Below are 24823 nucleotides of genomic sequence, written 5' to 3' on the forward strand. Positions count from 1 at the left end.
ATGGGGTACGAGGGGGAGGTGGGGCATTAGCGGAAGTTAGAGAAGTTGATGTTCATGCCATCAGGTTGGAGGCTACCCAGACGGAATATAAGGTGTTGTTCCTCCAACTTGAGTGTGGCTTCATCTTTACAGTAGAGGAGGCCGTGGATAGACATGTCAGAATGGGAATGGGATGTGGAATTAAAATGTGTGGCCACTGGGAGATCCTGCTTTCTCTGGCAGACAGAGCGTAGGTGCTCAGCAAAGCGGTCTCCCAGTCTGCGTCGCGTCTCGCCAATATATAAAAGGCCACATCGGGAGCACCGGACGCAGTACATCACTCCAGCAGGTGAAGTGTTGCCTCACCTGGAAGGACTGTTTGGGGCCCTGAACGGTGGTAAGGGAGGAAGTGTAAGGGCAAGTGTAGCACTTGTTCCGCTTATATGGATAAGTGCCAGGAGGGAGATCAGTGGGGAGGGATTGGGGGGACGAAAAGGGGAGGGAGGTGTCGGAAATGGACCAGGTAAACTTGAGAGCAGGGTGAAAGTTGGAGGCAAAATTAATAAAGTCAACGAGCTCTGCATGAGTGCAGGAAGCAGCGCCAATGCAGTCATCGATGTAGCGAAGGAAAAGTGGGGGACAGATACCAGAATAGGCACGGAACATAGATTGTTCCACAAAGCCAACAAAAAGGCAGGCATAGCTAGGACCCATACGGGTGCCCATAGCTACATCTTTAGTTTGGAGAAAGTGGGAGGAGCCAAAGGAGAAATTATTAAAAGTAAGGACTAATTCCGCTAGACGGAGCAGAGTGGTGGTAGAGGGGAACTGATTAGGTCTGGAATACAAAAAGAAGCGTAGAGCTTTGAGACCTTCCTGATGGGGGATGGAAGTATATAAGGACTGGACATCCATGGTGAAAATAAAGCGGTGGGGGCCAGGGAACTTAAAATCATCGAAAAGTTTAAGAGCGTGAGAAGTGTCACGAACATAGGTAGGAAGGGATTGAACAAGGGGGGATAAAACCGTGTCGAGGTATGCAGAAACGAGTTCGGTGGGGCAGGAGCAAGCTGAGACAATAGGTCGGCCAGGACAGGCAGGTTTGTGGATCTTGGGTAGGAGGTAGAAACGGGAAGTGCAAGGTGTGTGAACTATAAGGTTGGTAGCAGTGGATGGGAGATCCCCTGAGCGGATAAAGTTGGTGATGGTGTGGGAGACAATGGCCTGGTGCTCCTTAGTGGGGTTACAGTCGAGGGGTAAATAAGAGGAGGTATCAGCGAGTTGTCGCTGTGCCTCAGCAAGCTAGAGGTCAGTACGCCAGACTACAACAGCACCCGCCTTATCGGCGGGTTTAATAATAAGGTTAGGATTAGTGCGGAGGGAGTGGAGAGCAGAGCATTCGGAAGGAGTAAAGTTGGAATGGGGACAAGGTGTGGTGAAGTCGAGACGGTTGATGTCCCGTCGGCAGTTAGCGATAAAGAGATCTAGAGCAGGCAGAAGACCAGAGTGGGGTGTCCATGAAGAACAGGAGGGTTGAAGACAGGAGAAGGGGTCATCGGTGGGGGTGGAAGAGTCCTTGCCGAAGAAGTAGGCTCGGAGACGGAAACGGCGGAAGAAAAGTTCCGCATCATGGCGAACACAGAACTCGCTGAGGTGCGGGCGAAGGGGTACAAAGGTGAGGCCCTTACTGAGGACAGAGCGCTCTGCCTCCGACAGTTGAAGGTCGGAGGGGATGGTAAAGACCCTGCACGGATGAGAGCTGGGATCAGAGGGGGGAGGGGGGAGGCTGGGGGTGTCAATGGAGAGGGGAGGGTTGGGGTGAGAGGAAGATGGGAGCCTCTGAGGACCCAGGAGCTGACGATGGGATCTGAAGGAGATGGGATTGCAGAGTATTGGTGGGGGAAGGGGAGACGGGAGTCACAATAGCAGCACATAAAGACCCGGCCTGGAGTTCAAGGCTGGAATCTTGAGAGCTGGGATCAAAGGGGGGAGGGGGGAGGCCGGAGGTGTTAGTGGAGAGGGGACGGTTGGAGTGAGAGGAAGATGGAGCCTCTGAGGGCCCAGGAGCTGACGGTGGGATCTGAGGGAGACGGGGTTGCAGAGTGGTGGTGGGGGAAGGGGAGACGGGAGTCACAATAGCAGCACGTAAAGACCCGGCCTGGAGTTCAAGGCTAGAGTCGCAGTTGGTGGTTGCCCAATCGCTTTGAATGTGTCCATGGTCGTTGCTGGAGTCCGGGTTTTGAATATGCCCTGAGGTGCTGGAGCCGGCGAGATCAATGGCTGAGGCAATCTGAAGTTCATGCCTGCTAGTTTCATGGCCAGCAGGCTCTGGAGTCCGTAGATGTAGGATCTTGCGATCTTTGCCTAACATGACAAAGTCAAAAAAATGGCGATTGCAGGCGTGAATCCGACGGAGGATGAAATAAAGGGTAGGACCATTACAGACAGCGAAGAAAGTGTCCCGAAGGTGTGGAAGGGTCTGGGATAGGGACACCAAGTACCTCCTCATGGCGGAGAGCGTCGCCTTCAGAGCTTGACGGGAGAAGCGGCGAGAGGCAGAGTCAATAAAATGTGAGTACCTGGGATCCTCAGAAGGTCCAAATTGAGAGGCTCGGAAACGAATCCTAAAGCCAATTGGAGTAAGTTGGCGACGGAGGCACGTTCCAAGAAAGGATATATGGCTGTGATAGCGAGTCTGAGTCAAAGTGTGGTCGAAAAGTTGAAGATCCGAAGAAATTACAGATGGGGAGCAGTGAGAGATGGTTTCACTGAACTCCCGTCGAAGAGAGGATCTAAATTTCTTCGGTGTAGGCATCACCAGAAGAGGCTTCGCAGTAGTGAATTTAAAAACGCAAACAACAGGAATTCTGCAGATGCTGGAAATTCAAGCAACACACATAAAAGTTGCTGGTGAACGCAGCAGGCCAGGCAGTATCTCTAGGAAGAGGTGCAGTCGATGTTTCAGGCCGAGACCCTTCGTCAGGACTAACTGAAGGAAGAGTTAGTAAGAGATTTGAAAGTGGGAGTGGGAGGGGGAGATCCAAAATGATAGGAGAAGACAGGAGGGGGAGGGATGGAGCCAAGAGCTGGACAGGTGATAGGCAAAAGGGATATGAGAGGATCATGGGACAGGAGGTCCGGGAAGAAAGACAGGGGGGCGGGGTGGACCCAGAGGATGGGCAAGGGGTATGTTCAGATGGACAGAGGGAGAAAAAGGAGAGTGAGAGAAAGAATGTGTGTTTAAAAATAAGTAACAGATGGGGTACGTGGGGGAGGTGGGGCATTAGCGGAAGTTAAAGAAGTCGATGTTCATGCCATCAGGTTGGAGGCTACCCAGACGGAATATAAGGCGTTGTTCCTCCAACCTGAGTGTGGCTTCATCTTTACAGTAGAGAAGGCCGTGGATAGACATGTCAGAATGGGAATGGGATGTAGAATTAAAATGTGTGGCCACTGGGAGATCCTGCTTTCTCTGGCGGACGGAGCATAGGTGTTCAGCAAAGCAAAACTCCCAATCATATAGGATACAAATGAATAATATAAAACAAAGAAAAATATCTAAAAAAAACATGAAAAAGGAAAAAGAAAATAGTAACCCCCCAAAAAAATAATCTAAACAGAAATAATCAACTAAACAAAAAAATGGGCTGTTTTGTAACATCGTAAAAAATGGGAGAAAGGAGAAAACCTTAGTGTCGACGACTCCGTTCCTCTCAACCAACATTACAGAGAAGTAAAATAAGTTTGGAAATGGTCAAATTACATCAGTTCAACATTAATTTTATTTATTGAGATACAGTGTCAAATGAGTCCTTCTGGCCCACTGAATCATGCCTTCCAGCAAACCCCGATTTAACCCTAGTCTAATCACAGGACAATTTACAATGACCAATTGGTACGTCTTTGGACTGTGGGAGGAAACCGGAGCACCCGGAGGAAACTCAAGCAGTCATGGGGACAATGAACAAACTCCTTACAGGCAGCGGTGGGAACTGGAGTCTGGTAGCCGGTACAGTAAAGCACTATGCCACCCAAAAATGAAAATGTAATTAATGAGGATCCAGTATGGGAGAAGTCAGATAAATACAAACTCTGTTGATGATACTCACGGGCAAGAATGAGCTGTCTCTTGGTCAGTTTGGTGCCGGAGGTGGGCAGAAAGTTCAGTTCCAGTAGAGCCACCTGAAACAGGAGCACACACATCGGCACTTTACTAGGCTGCAGGGAGAACCCAGAACGATCTCAGGTGTTCTGTGACCTCACCAAAGTAGGCACCATTTCAAAGCCGAGGGGTACAATGACACTCAAGTGTAGTCAGAAACGAGGAGGCAGCCAGCTGCAGATGTCAGGATACAGACTGGCAAGGTAGATCAACACGTCATGCAAAATTGCGAAGTGTTTGTCAGGTACAAGAGCCTCACGACTCGTACCACTAAGTTCAGGAACAGCTACTACCCCTCAACCAACAGGCTCTTGAATAAAAGGGAATAACCACACTAACTTGCCCATCATTGAGATGTTTCCCATAACCAATGATCTCACTTTAAGGGTTCTTTATCTCATATTTTCATTATTTATTCATATTTGCATTTGCACAGTTTCTCTTCTGCACTCTGGTTAATCTGACCCTCTTATAGTTGCTATTCTATAGATTTATTGAGTATACCCGCAGGAAAACGAATCTTAGGGTTGTATATGGTGAGATATATACTTTGATAATAAAATTTACTTTGAACTTTGCTCATAAAGTTAAGAAGGCACATTAAACTACCCAGTACAATTTTAAAATAATCCAGAAATCAGAGATCTGAACATTATAATCTGAATATAATTAACATAACTATTGTTCATCCCAGTTTGGCAAAAGAATAAACCAGGGAAGGTAGTGCACCCGTGGTTGACAAGGGAAATTAGGGATCGTACCAATTCCAAAGAAGAAACATACAAATTAGCCAGAAAAAGCAGCACACCTGAGGACTGGGAGAAATTCAGAGTCCAGCAGAGGAGGACAAAGGGCTTAATTAGCAAAGGGAAAAAAGATTATGAGAGAAAGCTGGCAGGGAACATAAAAACTGACTGTAAAAGCTTTATATATATGAGAAAAGAAAAAGATTGGTTAAGACAAGTGTAGGTCCCCTACAGTCAAAAACAGGTGAATTGATCATGGGGAACAAGGACATTGCAGACCAATTGAATAACTACTTTGGTTCTGTCTTCACTAAAGAGGACATAAATAATCTTCCAGAAATAGTAGGGGATCGAGGGTCTAGTGAGATGGAGGAACTGAGGGAAATACATGTTAGTAGGGAAGTGGTGTTAGGTAAATTGAAGGGATTGAAGACAGATAAATCCCCAGGGCCAGATGGTCTGCATCCCAGAGTGCTTACGGAAGTAGCCCAAGAAATAGTGGATGCATTAGTGATAATTTTTCAAAACTCGTTAGATTCTGGATTAGTTCCTGAGGATTGGAGGGTGGCTAATGTAACCCCGCTTTTTAAAAAAGGAGGGAGAGAGAAACCGGGGAATTATAGACCGGTAAGCCTGACATCGGTGGTGGGGAAAATGCTAGAGTCAGTTATCAAAGACGTGATAACAGCACATCTGGAAAGCAGTGAAATCATTGGATAAAGTCAGCATGGATTTGTGAAAGAAAAATCATGTCTGACGAATCTCAGAATTTTTTGAGGATGTAACTAGTAGAGTGGATAGGGGAGAACCAGTGGATGTGGTATATTTGGATTTTCAAAAGGCTTTTGACAAGGTCCCACACAGGAGATTAGTGTGCAAAACTTAAAGTACACGGTATTGGGGGTATGGTATTGATGTGGATAGACAATTGTTCGGCAGACAGGAAGCAAAGATTGGGAATAAACGGGACCTTTTCAGAAGGGCAGGCAGTGACTAGTGGGGTACCGCAAGGCTCAGTGCTGGGACTCCAGTTGTTTACAATATATATTAATGATTTAGACGAGGGAATTAAATGCAGCATTGCCAAGTCTGCAGATGACACGAAGCTGGGCAGCAGTGTTAGCTGTGAGGAGGATGCTAAGAGGATGCAGGGTGACTTGGATAGGTTAGGTGAGTGGGCAACTTCATGGCAGATGCAATTTAATGTGGATAAATGTGAGGTTATCCACTTTGGTGGCAAGAACAGGAAAACAGATTATTATCTGAACAGTGACATACATCAAAGTTGCTGGTGAACGCAGCAGGCCAGGCAGCATCTATAGGAAGAGGCGCAGTCGACGTTTCAGGCCGAGACCCTTCGTCAGTCCTGACGAAGGGTCTCGGCCTGAAACGTCGACTGCGCCTCTTCCTATAGATGCTGCCTGGCCTGCTGCGTTCACCAGCAACTTTGATGTATGTTGCTTGAATTTCCAGCATCTGCAGAATTCCTGTTGTTTGCGTTTAAATTATCTGAACAGTGGCTGTTTAGGAAAAGGGGAGGTGCAACGAGACCTGGGTGTCATTATACACCAGTCATTGAAAGTGGGCATGCAGGTACAGCAGGCGGTGAAAAAGGCGAATGGTATGCTGGCATTCATAGCAAGAGGATTCGAGTACAGGCGCAGGGAGGTACTACTGCAGTTGTACAAGGCCTTGGTGAGACCACACCTAGAGTATTGTGTGCAGTTTTGGTCCCCTAATCTGAGGAAAGACATTCTTGCCATAGAGGGGGTACAAAGAAGGTTCACCAGATTGATTCCTGGGATGGCAGGACTTTCATATGATGAAAGACTAGATCGACTAGGCATATACTCTCTGGAATTTAGAAGATTGAGGGGGGATCTGATTGAAACATATAAAATTCTAAAGGGATTGGACAGGCTAAATGCAGGAAGATTGTTCCCGATGTTGGGGAAGTCCAGAACAAGGGGTCACAGTTTGAGGATAAAGGGGAAGCCTTTTACAACCGAGATGAGGAAAAACTTCTTCTCACAGAGAGTGGTGAATCTGTGGAATTCTCTGCCACAGGAAACAGTTGAGGCCAGTTCATTGGCTATATTTAAGAGGGAGTTAGATATGGCCCTTGTGGCTACGGGGATCAGGGGGTATGGAGGGAAGGCTGGGGCGGGGTTCTGAGTTGGATGATCAGCCATGATCGTACTGAATGGCGGTGCAGGCTCGAAGGGCCGAATGGCCTACTGCTGCACCTATTTTCTATGCTTCTATGTTTCTATTGTAAAGAGGATGTGGGATGTTTGTTTTGCGATCAGTTTAAAAAAGCATGAGGTTTCTAAAGAAATTTTTACTGAATTGGATTAAATAAAGTATTTTTCTGAAAAGAACTACTGGGTTTGCTTCCACCATCGTTTCAGAACTTAAGCAATTGTGATGAGAAGACTTCTGTTTACAGCAGTGATTTGATCTCATAACAAAGGGTCAAGTGCCAGAGCCCAGTTAAATAGCACGAGAACCAAAAAGGAGACGTCACAAGATGTGGCACTGTCACAGTGGCCACTCTAGCTCCAATCAACGGTGAAATTTTCTGCCCTATTTGTCCACTCTACAACCGAAAAACACTGATCATAAAGAACACCAAAATCTGCAAGTCTGCCTCGCTAACAGGTGGAAAAACAAATGTATGGATTAACTTGTGCAGTGGCCATTGGAAGCAGTGCGCAAGAACGCAGAAGCATGCCAGTGTTCAAAAGCCTTCTAGCTGGATGGCCGAGTCTGGTGTGATGTCCCAGACAACTACAGCAGTCCCTCATCTCCCGCTGATTCAAACACAGACGCAGGTAATCCAGCTCATTTCCTAGTGATCAGATGTTAGTGAGTAGAACTGCCAGGAATGTGGGCCTGTAGTGACCCACTTTAAGTCTCCCTCAAACACTGGCACGTTTTTGGGCAGACAGAAATGCTGTGACCTCTGGCAAGACCCATGGAGGTGGTTTGTGTGTCTACACCTATAATAACTGGTATGTGAACGCCTCGGTATTAATGGTGCACTGCTCACCACAGAAGGAGCTTTTACTGGTGAAGTGCTGGCCTTTCTACTTACCAAGGAAGTTCACTGCCAATGTGATTATTGCAGTTTAAGTCCCCCCCCCATGCTAGTGCTGGGAAGTATCAAGCTCCTTGGTGCCATCTGCGACCTGGTAACTCACCCAACAGTGTCTCCATTGTTGCTGGTGACTACAATCACGGCACTCAAAAACAGCCTGGCAAATTCTACCAGCATGTCAACTTTGTAACCAGAGAGAATATATTAGACCTGGTTCATGGAGCTGACTGCCACGATGAGGCCACAATCAGTTTGGAGGAGTAACACCATGTATTCTGTCTGGGTAGCCTCTAACCTAATGACTTGAACAATTTCTCAAACTTCCAGAAATTGCCCCCTTTCCCCATTGTTTTCCTCTCTCACCTGCTTACCTCATTTGCCTCTGGTGCTCCTCTCCATTCCCTCTCTACAATGGTCTTCTGTCCCCTGCTCTAACAGATTCCCCCTTCTCCAGCCCTTTATCTCTTTTACCCATCGACTTCCCAGCTCCTTACTTCACTCCTCCCCCCTCCCAGTTTCACCTATATCATACTACCTCCCCATCTCCTCACCTTACTCTGACTTTTCAATCCTGATGAGGGTCTCATCAACTGTTGACTCTTTTCCATAGATGCTGCCTGGCCTGCTGCGTTCCTCCGGCATTTTGTGTGTGTGTGTGTTGACAGGCAGATCAGGACCTGGCCAGAAGGCGCCACCTCAGCACAGACTGGAGCATAGTCAGGGAGGCAGTCGTCACACCAACGTTGATGGATATGAGGAACCGGTGACTGGCTACGTAGGAAAGTGTACTGAGGATGGTAAATGTAACACTGCCAGAACAAACCAGAAACCATGGCTAACTGCAGAGGTTTGTGCACTGCCTTCAGATCGGGGGACAGAGGAACTGCAAGGTCAGCAAGAGCCATGCTGTCCCATGCCATCAGGAAGGCAGAGCGAGAGCACTCACAGAAATCACAGACACTTGTGTGACACCAGGGACATTTTAGCACACGTGGCAAGGTATATAAAGCATAACTAGTTACACGTCTACCCTGAGCGTCGACAGTGATGCCTCTCTTCCTGAAAGGCTTTCTATGCACGGTTTGACTCGTTGAGTTATGTGACATCTAGGGAAGCCCCCTCACCCCCCTCCCCCCGAGGATCAGGCGCCCTGTTTGGCCACAGCGGAGCTGCGGAGGAGAATAGCCAGGCGACACCCGTGCAAAGCTGCAGGGCCGGACAACACAGGTGCTGAGTGACTGTGCGGCCCAACTCAAGAGAGGTCTTAACGGACATCTTTAATATCTCATTGAAACACTCTACAGACTTCAAAGCAGCCACCATCACTCCTGTGCCAGGAGAATGACGGTAACTGGTGTAAACAATTACTGCCCAGTAGCTCTGACCTCAACAACCATGAAGCCCTTTAAGCAGCTGGTAATAGATCATATAAAATCCCACCTTCCAGCTACATTGGACCCTCTCCTGTTTGCCTGCTGCTCAAGCTGGTGCACTGATGATGCCATAGCATCGAAAATGACGTATCATACGCCAGCTCTGATTTCAGCTTGGCATCTCACAGGATTGTCACTCGAAGTCTGGTTGGTAAACTGCCCTCGTTGGGACTCGTCTCTCTAACCGGATGTTGGACTTCTTGATGGAAAGACCACAGTCAGTCTGAGTTGGCAGTAACACCCCCAGCTCTAACAGGCTGACTACTGGCTGCCTCCTCTCCCAGTTGTGTACTCAGCCCACTGTTCACGCTGCTGACTCACGGCTGCACTGGCAGATCCAGCTCAAACTGCATCAATAGGTTTGCTGATGATACTACAGCGGTTGACCTCATCAGCAACAATGATGAGTTGGCATACAGAGAGGAGGCTGAGAGGCTTGTCAAATGGTGTGAGAACAACCTGATTCTCAACGTGGACAAGACAAGAGATGATTGTGGGCTTCAGGAAGCCACTCTCTATTGCACATCAATGGCTCTGCCGTGGAGCGAGTGAACAGCTCAAAGTTCCTGGGTGTGCACGTAATCGACAATCTAACCTGGACCCACATCTCCTCACTAGTCAAGAAGGCACGACAGCGTTTACACTTTGAGGAGATTGAGGCGTTCAAAGTCCCCACCCCAATTTCGAGCAACTTTCTACAGGATCACCATCAAGGGTCCGGTCTGGCTGGATTAATGATTAGTACGGAAGCTGCACGACATCAGACAGTAAGACCCCACAGAGGTCAGTAAAAACAACGGAGGATCACCAGGGTCTCCATCCCCCCCTGTTTGTGACATTCACCAGCAGTGTTGGAGACAAAGGGCGTGAAGCATTGTTAACGATCCCTACCACCCATCCCGTAATCTCTTTGACCCATTACCATCAGGAAGGAAGTACAGAAGCATCAGGACATGGACTGACAGACTGGGTAACAGCTCCTTCCCCCAGGCTGTGAGATAAATGAATACCCTGCCACCACTCATCACTAGGACAGCGAGCGATTTACTGTTTACCTGAGCTGTGTACTGCATGTATTTTGAATGGTATTTTGGTTTATGTGCTGTGTGTGGTGCACCATGATCCAGAGAATCATTGTTTCATTTGGTTGTATACATGTCATCTAGCAAAAGGTACCGAAGCATTCGGGCTCTCATGACCAGACTGTGCAACAGTTTCTTCCCCCAAGCCATCAGACTCCTTAATACCCAGAGACTAGACTGACATCTACATCATCTATTATATTGTAATTTGTCCTCTACTGTGCCTATTGTCTTGTTTGTTATTTATTGTACTGCCCTGCACTGTTTTGTGCACTTTGTGTCGTCCTGTGTAGGTCTGTAGTCTAGTGCAGTTTTTGTGTTGTCTTATGTAGTCTAGTGTAGCCTTGTACTGTCTCACATAGTCTAGTGTAGTTTTGTGTTGTTTCATGTAGCACCATGGTCCTGGAGGAACGTTGTTTCGTTTTTACTGTGTACTGTACCAGCAGCTTATGGTCGAAATGACAATAAACTTGACTTGACTTGAGATGTAGTCAGATGACAATAAACCAGAACAAAACTCTGCATAATACTTCATCAAAGTTGCTGGTGAACACAGCAGGCCAGGCAGCATCTCTAGGAAGAGGTACAGTCGACGTTTCGGGCCGAGACCCTTGTCAGGACTAACTGAAGGAAGAGCTAGGAAGAGATTTGAAAGTGGGAGGGGGAGAGGGAGATCTGAAATGACAGGAGAAGACAGGAGGGGGAGGGATGGAGCCAAGAGCTGGACAGGTGATTGGCAAAGAGGATATGAGAGGATCATGGGACAGGAGGCCCAGGGAGAAGGAAAGGGGGGAGGGGAGGAAAAACCCAGAGGATGGGCAAGGGGTATAGTCAGAGGGAGAAAAAGGAGAAAAAGGAGAGAGAAAAAGAATGTGTGTATATAAATAAATAATGTATGGGGTACGGGGGGAGGTGGGGCATTAGCGGAAGTTAGAGAAGTCAATGTTCATGCCATCAGGTTGGAGGCTACCCACACGGAATATAAGGTGTTGTTCCTCCAACCTGAGTGTGGCTTCATCTTTACAGTAGAGGCGGCCGTGGACATTGACTTCTCTAACTTCCGTTAATGCCCCACCTCCCCCTTGTACCCCATCCGTTATTTATTTATATACACAATTCTTTCTCTCTCTCTCCTTTTTCTCCCTCTGTCCCTCTGACTATACCCCTTGCCCATCTTCTGGGCTTCCCCCCTCCCCCTTTCTTTCCCCCTGGGCCTCCTGTCCCATGATCCTCTCATATCCCTTTTGCCAATCACCTGTCAAGCTCTTGGCTCCATCCCTCCCCCTCCTGTCTTCTCTATCATTTTGGATCTCCCCCTCCCCTTCCCACTTTCAAATTTCTTACTAGCTCTTCCTTCAGTTAGTCCTGACGAAGGGTCTCGGCCCGAAACGTCGACTGTACCTCTTCCTGGAGATGCTGCGTTCACCAGCAACTTTGATGTGTGTTGCTTGAATTTCCAGCATCTGCAGAATTCCTCGTGTTTACGGAATACTTCATGTGCAACTTCACCAACATCCTTTATCACTGTAACAAAACCTCCTTTCTTCTTCACTATTTCTTTTACAAGAAAGGCCATTTTGCCATTTGCTTTCCTGACCAGTAACATCTGCTCAATAACTTTCTGAGCCCATCCCAAGAAACTCAAATGTTGATGTACTTTGCCCAACTGTAATTCTTATTTAGATAATGGTTTACTTTTAAATTCCTCTAAGCAAAGTACACATCATGTTCTCCCACATTAAATAACATTTGCCAAGTTTTCTCCCACTCTCTCAGCCTATCTAATTCTGTTGCAAAGTCCAAATGTTCTCATTGCAAGAAGCCCTCTCACTTAACTTTGTTATATTGGCAAACTTTGACACTTTATGCTCTATCCCCTTCTCCAGCTACAAATAACCGAGAGTCAAAAACTTGGGGCACTCCACCACTTAGACCAGGAGCAGAATTAAGCCATCTGGCCCATTGAGTCTATTCCACTACTCAATCACAGCTGATCCTTCTTTAAAAATCTCCTCCTCAAGCCCAGTTCCAGGCCTTCTCCCCATAACCTTTGATGCCACGTCCAATCAAGAACCTATCAATCCCTGCCTTTAATACACCCAATGGCCTGGCCTCCACAGCTACATGTGGCAACAAATTCCATAAGTTCACGACCCTTTGGCTAAAGAAATTTCTCCGCATCTCTGTTTCGAAAGGGCACCCCTCTATCCTGAGGCTGTTGTCTCTTGTCCTAGACTCTCCCAGCATGGGGAACATCCTTTTCACATCTACTCTGTCTAGGCCTTTCAACATTTGAAAGGTTTCACTGAGATCCCTCCTCATCCTTCTGAATTCCAGCAAGTTCAGACCCAGAGCCATCAAACGTTCCTCGTATGATAACCCTTTCATTCCTGGGATCGTCCTTGTGAACCTCCTCTGGACCCTCTCTCATGTCAGCACATCTTTTCTAAGATGAGGGGCCCAAAACTGTTCACAATACTCAAGGTGAGGCCTCACCAGTACCTTATAAAGCCTCAGTATCACATCCTTGCTCTTGTAATCTAGACCTCTTGAAATGAATGCTAACATGCATTTGCCTTCCTAACCACCGACCCAACCTGCAAGTTAACCTTCAGGGTGTTCTGCACAAGGACTCCCAAGTCTCTCTGCACCTCAGACTCCTGGATTGTCTCCCCATTTAGAAAATTGTCCACAAGTTTATTTCTACTACCAAAGTGCATGACCATGCATTTTCCAACATTGTATTTCATTTGCCACTTTCTTGCCCGTTCTCCTAATCTAAGTCCTTCTGCAGCCTACCTCTCCTCAACACTACCTGCCCCTCCACCAATCTTCATATCATCTGCAAACTTGCCACAAAGCCATCTGTTCCATCATCTAAATCATGTACATACAGCATAAAAGGAAATGGTCCCAACACTAACCCCTGCGGAACACACCACTAGTCACTGGCAGCCAACCAGAAAAGGATTCTTTTATTCCCACTCGCTGCCTCCTACCAATCAGCCAATGCTCTTACCATGTTAGTAACTTCCCTGTAATACCATAGGTTCTTAACATGATAAGCAGCCTCATGTGTGGCACCATGTCAAAGGCCTTCTGAAAGTCCAAATATACAACATGCACTGCATCCCCTTTATCTATCCTACTTGTAATCTGCTCAAAGAATTCCAACAGGTTCGCCAGGCAGGATTTTCCCTGACCAAGTACTCCATCACCTCATCCTTAACAACTGACTCTTAACATCTTCCCAACCACTGAGGTCAGGCTAACTGGTCTATAATTTCCTTTCTGCTGCCTTCCTCCTTTCTTAAAGAGTGGAGTGACATTTGCAATTTTCCAGTCCTCTGGCACCATGCCAGAAGTCTAATGATTTTTGAAAGATCATTTCTAATGCCACGACAATCTCTAACGCTGGCTCTTTCAGAACCCTAGGGTGCAGTTCCTCTGGTCTGGGTAACTTATGAACCTTCAGGTCTTTCAGCTTTTTGAGCACCTTCTCTCTTGTAACAGTAAATGCACCCACTTCTCTTCCTTCACACACGACATCAGGTATACTGCTGGTGTCTTCCAGTGAAGACTGACACAAAATACTCATTTAGTTCATCAGCCATCTCCTTGACCCCATTATTATTTCTCCTGCTTCATTTTCTAATGGTCCCATATCCACTCTCATTTCTCTTATTTTTAACATACTTGAAAAAACTTTTACTATCCACTTTGATATTATTTGCTAGCTTGATTTCATACTCCATCCTTTCCCTTCTAATGATTTTTTTAGTTGCTCTCTGTAGGTTTTTAAAAACTTCCCAATCCTCTATCCTCCCACTAATTTTTGCTTTGTGTATGCCCTTTCGTTTGCTTTTACAATAGCTTTGACTTCCCTTGTCAGTCAAGGCTGTGCTATTTTATCATTTGAGTATTTCATTTTTGGAATACACATGTCCTGCATCTTCATTCTTCCCAGAAACACATGCCGTTATTGCTCTGCTGACATCCCTGCCAGCAGCTCCTTCCAACTTACCTTGGCCAACTCCTCTCTAATACTACTAATTTCCCCTTCTCCACTGAAATACCGCTACATCAGACTTTACTTTCTCCCTATCAAATTTCAAGTTGAACCAATCATATTGTGATCACTGGTTCATAAGGGTTCTTTTACCTTAAGCTCCCTAATTGCCTCCGGTTCATTATATATCACCCAATCCAGTATAGCTGATCTCCTAGTAGGCTCAATGACAAACTGCTCTAAAAAGCTATCTCTTAGGCATTCAACAAACTCACTCCCTTGAGATCCATTACAAACTTGATTTTTCCAATTGACCTGCATGTTAAAATGACTACCATAACATTGCCCTTTTGACTCTTCTCATTTCCTGTTGTAACCTGTGGTCCATCTCCCAGCCACTGTTTACTTACTTCTCTCCAGCCTGAAAAAGGCCTGTTTAATCCAACACTGTCTTCTATTTTTGTTTCTCTCGCCTTGTGGTGCATCAGGCAACAACCTTGCTGCTTCCTTTCGCGTGTTTTTTTTTAACAAGGCCGAGTTGCTGGCTCTACACTCAGCCCAGCACGGATGGAAAGTATGAAAGGAGCCGGCCGGATTCGAACCTGGAATCACTCGCCTCAAAGTCCGGCGCGGATGCCCCTACACCACCGGACGGCTTATCGTCTTTTATGCAAGAACCAACCTTCAGTCTGTACTCACACGTCCCCAACACCAGGTGTGCCTACCTTGTTCACCAGCCCTTAAGTGGCACCTCATCAAATGCCATCTAAATCAGAATCACTTTCATTATCAATGTCTTACATGGTGTGAAATTTGTTGTTTAGCTGCAGTCTAGTCTACGTGACCTCTCTTTGTAATGTAGGACCTCAAATCCAGATGGTACATCTTCTCTGCATGCTTTCTAGTTTGGTAACATATTTCCTTCAACAGGGTGATCAAAACCATACAAGATACTCAAACTGCAGCCTCACCAGTCTTGTACAACCATAACATTATCCGCCAACTCTGGTACTCAAATCACTGATTGATAAAGGCCAGAGTGCCAAATGCCTTTCTACCTGTGACGCCACTTTCAGTGAACTACTCACTTGCAATCAGAGGCTCCTCGATTCAGTATCAGAATGAGGTTTAGTATTACCAACCTATGTTGTGAAATTTGTCTTTGTGGCAGCAGTGAATGCAATACATAATAATAGGAAAAAAAACTAAAACATAAATACTTTTAAATAGTTAAAAGTAGTGCAAAAATAGAAATAACAAAAATAGTAAGGTAGTGTCCAAAGATTCAATGTCCATTCAGAAATCGGATGGCAGAGGGGAAGAAGCTGTTCCTGAATCATTGAGTGTGTGCCTTCAGGCTTCTGTACCTCCTTCTTGATGGTAGCAATGAGAAGAGGGCACGTTCTGGGTGATGGGGCGGGGGTCCTTAATGATGGTTACTGCCTTTTTGAGGCATTGCTGCTTAAAGATGTCCTGGATACCACAGAGGTTAGCATCCATGATGGAGCTGAGTCAGTTTACAACTCTCTGTAGCTTATTTCGATCCTGTGTAGTAGACGCCTCCTCCCATACCAGATGGTGATGCAGCCAATTAGAATGCTCTCCGTGGTACCTCTGTAAAACTTGTCTTTTGTGACAAACTAAATCTCCTCAAACTCCTAACGGAATGTAGCCGCTGTCGTGCCTTCTTTGTAGGGGGTTCCATAACACCCTTTGGGCCCTACCCTTCACTGGCTGTAAGGAGTTTGTATGTTCTGCCTGTGACCACGTGGTTTCCTCTGGGTGCTCTGGTTTCCTCCCATATTCCATAAACGTACAGGTTGTACCTTGGTTTGAACTACTAAAACACCCCACATTTTAATTATTTATACTAATGTGAATGCTTTTGAGGTTGGCAAGAAGATTAATGAAGTTAGGATGATAGGTGTTGTCTAAAAGCATCTTAAAGATACAGATAAGCTTTATTTAACACATGTAAATCAAAACATACAGTGAAGTACATCTTTGCATCAACGACCAACACAATCCGAGGCGCCACGGCAGTGTAGCAGTTAGCGCGGCGCTGTTACAGCTCGGGGTGTCAAAGTTCAACTCCAACAGCACCTGTAAAGGAGCTTGTACGTCCTCCCTGAAGAATGAATGCGTTTCCTCCGGGTGCTCCGGTTTCCTCCCACAGTCCAAAGACGCACTGGTTAGTAGGTTAACTGTACCGCGATTAGGCTAGCGCTATAAACTGGGGGGAATGCCGGGTGGCGCCAGAAGAGCCTGCTCCACGCTGTGGCGCTGGGGGCAGCCTGCAAGTTCAGCCATTCTTCTGTCTCCAACATAGCATGCCGACACAATTTACTAAGCTGGAACATGGGAGGAAACCGGGGCACCCAGAGGAAACCGCGTGGTCATGGGGAGAACGGTGGGATTGAACCCGGGTCATTGGTGCTGTGAAGTGTAACTCTAACCGCTATATACCGCGCTGCCCCAAGTAAGGCATTTGACAAGACCACGCACGGTACACTGATTCAGAAGGTTGACACACAGGATCGAGGGAAAACTGGCTAAGTGGATCTAAAATCAGCTTGGCAATAGGAAGCAAATGATTTTGACAAAAGGATGTTTTTCTGATTGGTAATCTGTGACTCCTGGGTGGCAGGGTGCAGATAGATCTCTACCAAGGGGAGGTATAAAATGCTCTTCCCTCCGTTAGCCTGATCACCCTTGGGCAAGGTGTAGTATCTGTTTAGCCCCCCGCCCCACCTCCAATCAGGGTCACATGAAGCCATGGGGGCAGGTGGTGGATGTGCACATGAGCTGGTGCATATCACAAGTCCTGGTTATGCAACCACTGACGCCAGGCAACCTCTAATCTCTTGAGAACGGCTGGGGTCTTATAAAGACACTTCTGTAGAAAAATTTGCCAAGGCCATGACCGCCTATGTCATGTGATGCAGCACCTAAAGGTGTACCACGGGTTTGCACTGGAACACTTGCTGTTAGTATATCTATAAAACCTTGTTGAGAACACAAGAGGTACAGTTAGTAAGCTTGCAGAACACAAAGTTGTTGGTGTTGTGATGGCAAGGAAGGTTATCTAAGCAGATGGAAAGTTGGCACAGCAATGGCAGATGGAATTTTATCTGACAAGTATGATGTGATGCATTCCAGAAAGTCAAACAGGGACAGTAATGGGAAAGCTCAATGGGATGCTGATGAACAGAGGAATTTTAAGGTTCAAGTCTACAATTCCCCAAAAGTGGCAAATAGGGTGGTTAGTTCCTATTTGCATGATTTGTTTTTTTGCACGTGGGTGAGGTGTTTGATGTTCCTGTTACCACTTCAGTATTCTATGGGATTTGTGTCAGGGGGCAGAAAGGGTGGCATAGATGTGGCTCCCAAAGGGCCAATTTCTGTACTGTACCAGTCCATTGCTTGATACCCCCTCCCTTACCATACTGCTCATTATAAGTCCTTTGATTGTACTTAAATGTACCCACACCAAATCTTCAGGACGTGCACAGCATTCTCCAATGTGAAAGCTGATGGTGCCCAACCCAGAGTGTTTCCAGTCTCCCCTGTGATCACTGGTGGCCTTGGCTAAGGGACAATGAACAGAGGGAGGCAGATATTTGGTGTCACATCCACAGAAAAGTACTGAGGGTGGGCTGGAACCTTTATCCACCCTGTACGACTGAATTTAAGCTCAGAAAAGTACTAAAGTGAGATGATTTCCAAAGTTCAAAGCAAAATTGTCAGAGTACATACGTGTCACCACATACAACCCTGAGATTCTTTCTCTGCAGTCATGCTTAGTAAATCTATAGAACAGTAACCGTAAACAGGATCAATGAAAAATAAACTGTGCGAATGCAAATATAAATAAACAGCAATAAATAACGAGCAAGAAATAACAAAAGTGTCCTTAAACAAGTCTAGTTGTTCCCCTTTTGTTCAATATAGGACTCTCACCGCCATGTTCAAGAGTTGATGGGTAGTAGCTGTTCTTGAACATGGCGGTGAGAGTCCTGAGGTACTTGTACCTCCTACCAGATGGCGGCAGTGAGATAAGAGCATGGCCTGGGTGGTGAGGGTCTTTGATGACGGAGTCCATCATTTTCAATCAGAGCTGCCAATTGAGTCGTCCGTGTTCTGGCGCCCCGGAAGTTACAAGAACTATCCAAGACACTTTCAAGGAGCGGTGCCTCAAGAAGGTGGCATCCATCATTAACGACCCCCACCACCTCGGACAAGCCCTCTTCTCATCTGGAAAGAGGTACAGAAGCTTGAAGTCACACACACACACAACGATTCAGGAACAGCTTCTTCCCCTCGGCCATCTGATTTCTAAATGGACACTGAACCCATGAGCACTACCTCACTACATTTTTTCAAATTTCTGTTTTTTTAGTACTACTTACTTTAACTTAACTATTTAGTGTACACGTATAATTACTGTAATTCAGCCTTTCCCCTATATTCACCATGTATTGCATTGTGCTGCTGCCGCAAAGTTAACAAATTTCACAACGTACGCCGGCGATATTAAACCTGATTCTGAGGTTCGATTCAGTCACACTGGGTGGCAAAAGGCCCACTGGCCCACGCCATCTAAGCTTCCTAACTTTCCTGTCCACGTACTTCTTCTAGTGGCTTTCAACTTTAAAGGATGTTTAGACGAGCGTGTGGATAAGTATGCAGCAATCCGATTCGGAATACCCCGAGGTTAGGAAAGTTGCAATGCAAATACAAAGTCATCTTCACAGAATCTGCAGCTCACACGATCACCCCTTTCTGCAACGAACATCCTCAGGACAGGCCAGACAAGGTGCACTAAATGGCCCACGGAGCCTCACCTTCCTTAGACCCTCCTACCTACGAGGTACGTTGCAGGTACATGGGTAGAAGAGGTTTAGAAGCAGGAGTTCCCAACCTGGGGTCCCTCAGGTTCACAGCCTCGGCCTCCCCGGTTTGGCCTTTCTCCTTTCCCCCATAGTGCCAGTTAATACCCCTTAAAGGGCTTCCTCTTTAACTTTATTCTTCGGCGTGTAGGGGACTGAGGGGGTGATCTTGCAGAGGTGTATAAAGCCACCTGAATGTGAATGTGCACAATCTTTCCCCCCGCATTGATCAAATTTATCACCGCATTTGTTTAAACACCTGGAAAGAGGCTCTTCAGTCCAACTTTTAAGAGGCATTTAGACAAGTACACAGATAAATTTGGCCCAAGGGCCCACTCCCACATGGTATGACCAAATGTGTTGTCAATGAACCTCCTTCAACCACCTCACCTGGCAATGCATTCCACCCACTGACCACTCTCTGAGTGAAAAGCTTTGCCCCTCAGGCTATTAAATCTCTCCCCTCTCACCTTAAACCTATGCCCTCTAGTTCTTGGTTCCCCTATTCAGGGGGAAAACACCAAATACACCTCAACCATCAGGCTCTTAAAATAAAGAGGATAACCACACTCACTTGCCCCAGCATTTGAGACGTTTCCCTCCACCGATGAACTCACTTTAAGAACTCTGTCTCATTATCGCTTGTTCTAATTATTTACATGCATTTGTACTGTTTATCATCTTCTACACTCTGGATACTCTTTTGGTGATCCTGTTGCAGTTACCATTCTATAGATTTGCCGAGTATGCAGGCAGGAAAATGAAGCTCGGGGCTGTATATGGTGACATATATGCACTTCGATAATAAAGTATATACTTTGTACTTTCTCTTGGGCTGTAACTCTTATGACGGTAGGAGACTGTAACTCTGTGACCGCGACTTCACTGGGTATCTGCTGACAATGTGTCACCAGTCAGAGCGGACTATTATACCAAATTTATTGGTTAACCATTTGTTAACATTTCTTCCTGTTTGAACTTGCAGATTTTTGCCTTCTGCACTCTGGTTGAAAGCCCAAGTTGGGCGGTCTTTCATTGATTCTGTTACGGTTATTAATCTATACATTTTTCTAAAGAAAGCACGCAAGAAAGTGAATCTCAGGGTTGTATATGGTGACATATATGTACTGATAATAAAATTTGCTTTGAACATTCTCCCGCTGGCTTTACACACCTCTATACGGTCACCCACTGAACGCTCCACGGGATAAAGTTAAAGACGCCCCTTAGGGGGTAATAACCGGCGCTGTGGTGGAAGGAGACAGGCCCAATAGGGAGGCGGTAGTAAGGAGAGGTATCAGAGGGAGAGGCCGGGGCCGGGTGGCCCACTCTATAACCACCCCGCTCCGCTCTCACCCACCTTCAGCTTGACCAGCAGCTCCTCGCACTTGCGCAGGTTGGGGTTCTTGCGCGCCCACTCGCTCCGCAGTTGCTCGTACATCCCGACCGCCTGCTCCAGCTGCACCGCCATCGTGACTCCGCACACTCGGCCGCCCTACGGCAATCACCCGGGCAACGGCGCCGGCTTTCGCGACACCACTGCGCCCTCACCGGACGTGACGTCGACAAAGCCGCCGCCATCACGGGAAGGGCGGCGGTGGCGGGGGCTTGTCTCTTAAAAGGACCGCTCTGCTTGGCGTACGTCTCAACCTCTCAGATCCCAAGCAATTACAGACAGCCTGCTCCGTTTAGCTGTCTGCTTCCTACTTTATCTCAAAGGGGCAGTAGGGGATTCAAAATAATTTAATTTATAGTTATGCTAACTTTTCTTGCTCAGTGAAAAGTTTGGACTTACTCATAAGAGATCATTCACTCTAGTTTTCTCCCTTTGTGGACTTATTCCTAGTGTCTGAGTCTACTAAGCAAGTGGTGCTGCTGGAGCTGACAGTCCCACGGGAAGATAGCTTGGAAGAGGCCTTTGAAAGGAAGCTCTCCAAGTACGCAGGACTGGTCAGCAACTGTCAGCAGGCTGGATGGAGAGCGAGGTGTCTCCCAGTGGAGGTTGGTTGTAGGGATTTGTAGCCCGTTCCTTAGTTAGAGCCTTCAGCATTTTGGGCATCGAGGGAGAGAGGAAGAGGAGAGCCATCCGCAGTACCACCGATGCGGCAGAGAGGGCCTCAAGATGGCTGTGGCTCAAAAGAGGGGAGCCATGGAGTCATAAGTAGCTAGCCATCTGGACACAAGCTGGGGTCTGATCAGCCCCGGCTGGGTCACCTTGAGGAGTTTGTATGATGTTGAAAGACCCGAAACACCCGATGATTCCAGGAACATCACTGAAGATGTGTCCAGAAGCGTCAGCAGATGTACATACACAACATTCTCAGACAAACAAGTGTTGTCACTGCTGTAACAGCACACCGCAAAGACATAAAGAGCAGAAAATTTATTTCAGTAAATGTCATTAAGAAATGCTGAGTTGCCCCACATAATTCACTCTAGCGCTCTAAGTTATTTTATGTTCTCCCATCGGGATAGTTGAACCTGATCTGACGGACCGCAGCTCAGGCATGCAGGACTGCACCGTGCACTGTGTACAGCAACCCACGTTCAATTCCCGCCGCTCACTGTCTGTAAGGTCGTCCAGAGCATGAAACTTGGTCGTAGGAAAGCAGCATCTATCATCAGAGATCCCCACCACCCAGGCCACGCTCTCGTCTCACTGCTGCCATCATTTAGAAAGTCCAAGAGCCTCAGGACTCGCACCTCCCGCTTCAAGAACAGTTACTACCCCTCAACCATTAGGCTCTTGAGCAAAAGGGGATAGCTACACTCACTTGAGATGTTCCCACAACCAACGATCTCACTTTAAGGACTCTTTATCTCGTGTTCTCGATATCTATTGCTATTTATTTAGGTTTGCATTTGCAAAGTTCGTTGTCTTCTGCGCTATGGTTGATCTTTCATTGATCCTGTTATAGTTAGTACTCTGTAGATTTGCTGAGTATGCCCGCAGGAAAGTGAATCTCAGGGTCGTATATGGTGACATGTGTGTACTTTGAACTAAGGAGTTTGCATGTTCTCCCCGTGACCGCATGGGTTTCTTCCGGGTGCTCTGGTTTCCTCCCACAGTCCAAAGGTGGTGGGTTGATTGGCCATTGTAAATTGTCCTGTGATTAGGCTAGGATTACATTGGGGGTTGCTGGGCAGTGCGACTCGTAGGACGGAAGGGCTGTATCTCAATAAGTTAAAATAAACATAACAGGAACAGGCCCTTCGGCCCGCGAGGTTTGTACTGACCATTACTTAACCTAATCTCTTCTGCCCTCACGTGACCCCTGCACCGCCATTTCCTGCATATTCATGTGTTTCTATAGGAGCCTCTTCAATCATGTCTGTGTCCACCATTCAGCCCACCACTCTATACAAAAACTTGTCCCGCACATCTCCTAGTATGGGGGTGTGGGAGGCCGCTGCACAGCTGCAGAGAGTTGTAAACTCAGTCAGCTCCATCACGGGCACCCGTCTCCATCGTATCCAGGACATCTTCAAGGAGCGGTGCCTCAGAAAGGTGGCATCCATCATTAAGGACCCCCAACACCCAGGACACGCCCTCTTCTCACTGTTACCATCAGGGAGGAGGTACAGAAGCCTGAAGGCACACACTCAGCGATTCAGGAACAGCTTCTTCCCCTCTGCCATCCGATTTCTAAATGGACATTGGACCCACGAACACTTCCTCACTACTTTTTTAATTTCTATTTTTGCACTACTTACTTAATTTAACTATTTAAAATATATATAATTACTGTATTTCATGTTTTCTCTATTGTAAGGTATTGTACCGCTGCCACAAAGCCAACAAATATCACATGTTATGTACCCCTAGGGTTCATTTTTTCTGTGGACTGTCACTTTAAAACGCTGAGAGAATGAGACTGACTTTTGGACACTGTTGGATTTCTACTGACTACAAAATGGCTTGGTTACTACGGTGAGAGAGGTGGAGTTATCTGATGGACAATCGATTGTTTATACAAGTTCCGCGGCTTGTTTTGGAATAAGTAAGGTCAGATGATTCTCTCACAGACACAGGGACGCACACAGTCAGAGTCGAGATGGGTTCGATCATGGAAAGGTACCAGCAAGTGGGGTCGCTGGTTTAAACTTTCAGTAGCCCAAAGGGGTGAGTAGAGATCGATCCAGATTATTGATAAATGACTCTCACAAGTGCTGCAACTAGAAGTTTACAGAGAGGAAGGTTTGAAACGGAAGAAACCTAGTGACAAAGGGACTCTCTCCAAGTAGGCTGTAAGGGTGAGTTTGATTCCATTCAAATACAGAAGTGTGATTGTCACATAGTTAATCCACAGGAGTGGGTTCTCCGGTGAGAGGAAAACCTTTGTGAATACCACGTGTGTTTACCCTTGGTCTGAGTGTGGTAGTTCACTGAAGAAGGCATCCCTGTGGCAAATCACTGTTGGAGTTATTCCGTATGTCATGGAACTGGATCAGTGGCTATCACGTTGTGTGTGTAAGGGTGACCCTGTGGAAACTACCGGTGTGTCTAACCCTCGCCTGGGTTGGCAGCTTTACCACTTGAAGACGGTACCCTTAGTGTGGTCACATTTGGCTACCTTGAAGGATTCGGAGGACAATGGGAAGATCAGCGACTCCTGTTTATTTGGATTACAAATACCTCAATTTCGTGGACTGAACTGAACTTTCTTACACATCATCGTAAGACTGTAACTCTGACCACCTGAGCTCGAATGAGTTTGGGAACTTTATTGATACACCTATATATGCATAACAGCTAACTCTTGATTTACCTGGTTTAAGTTGCCATAATAAAATAGTGATTTGTTAACAGCGACACCAGACTCCAGGCGTGTTCTATTGCTGCTGATAGGCTTACAGGGTTGCGTGTACATAACACATGGCAGACAAGAATATCTGCCGATTCTGGAGATCCAAAACAAGACACATAAGATGCTGGAGGAACTCAGCAGGCCAAGCAGCATCTATGGAAAAGAGTCCAGTCGACGTTTCGGGACGAGACCCTTCAGCAGGGCTTTACAGCTGATCCTTTTTTCTCCCCCTCCTCAAATTAGAGGGAACGTGGGTTAGAATGGAGGTAAAAGATCCCAATGGCACTTTGAGGTGGAATGGGGAAGTTCGCCCACACCTCTTTTCATTTTATCCCTCAGCCAACATCCCACAGCAGATGGCTGTGGGATCTTGCTGTGTACACCAATGGGTTTGTCTGGAACACCCCGCGGGGACAAAGCCGGCCGGCGTTAGGACCCGGGGGGGGGGGAGACCCTGTCGGCTCAAGCAACAACAACGATTCTCAGCAGCGGACGGAGAGGGTCCGGGAGGGTCCCGGAAGCGGGAGAGGAGTGTGAAGGGCGGCTGGACCGGGTGTGCAAACAGGCAAGTTCGCCAGCCACCTCGCGAGGACCTCGGTTACAAGGGGCGGGGCG

General features: G+C 46.9%; 1 protein-coding gene across 1 annotated transcript in view; it reads right to left on the bottom strand.

The window, feature by feature from the left end:
• psmd8 (proteasome 26S subunit, non-ATPase 8) overlaps window positions 1–20916 on the bottom strand; it is a 42354-nt gene extending 21438 nt beyond the window's left edge. Inside the window, exons 1-2 of the mRNA XM_063061275.1 lie at window positions 20761–20916; window positions 4089–4161 (exon numbers count right to left, since the gene is read on the bottom strand). Of these exons, the coding sequence (XP_062917345.1) occupies window positions 4089–4161; window positions 20761–20871 (184 nt within the window). The 5' untranslated portion in view covers window positions 20872–20916. The remainder of the gene's footprint in view (window positions 1–4088; window positions 4162–20760) is intronic.
• Window positions 20917–24823: the final 3907 nt, after the last annotated feature.

The sequence above is a fragment of the Mobula hypostoma genome, chromosome 10 (genome assembly GCF_963921235.1).
Source record: "Mobula hypostoma chromosome 10, sMobHyp1.1, whole genome shotgun sequence".
NCBI lineage: Eukaryota > Metazoa > Chordata > Chondrichthyes > Myliobatiformes > Myliobatidae > Mobula > Mobula hypostoma.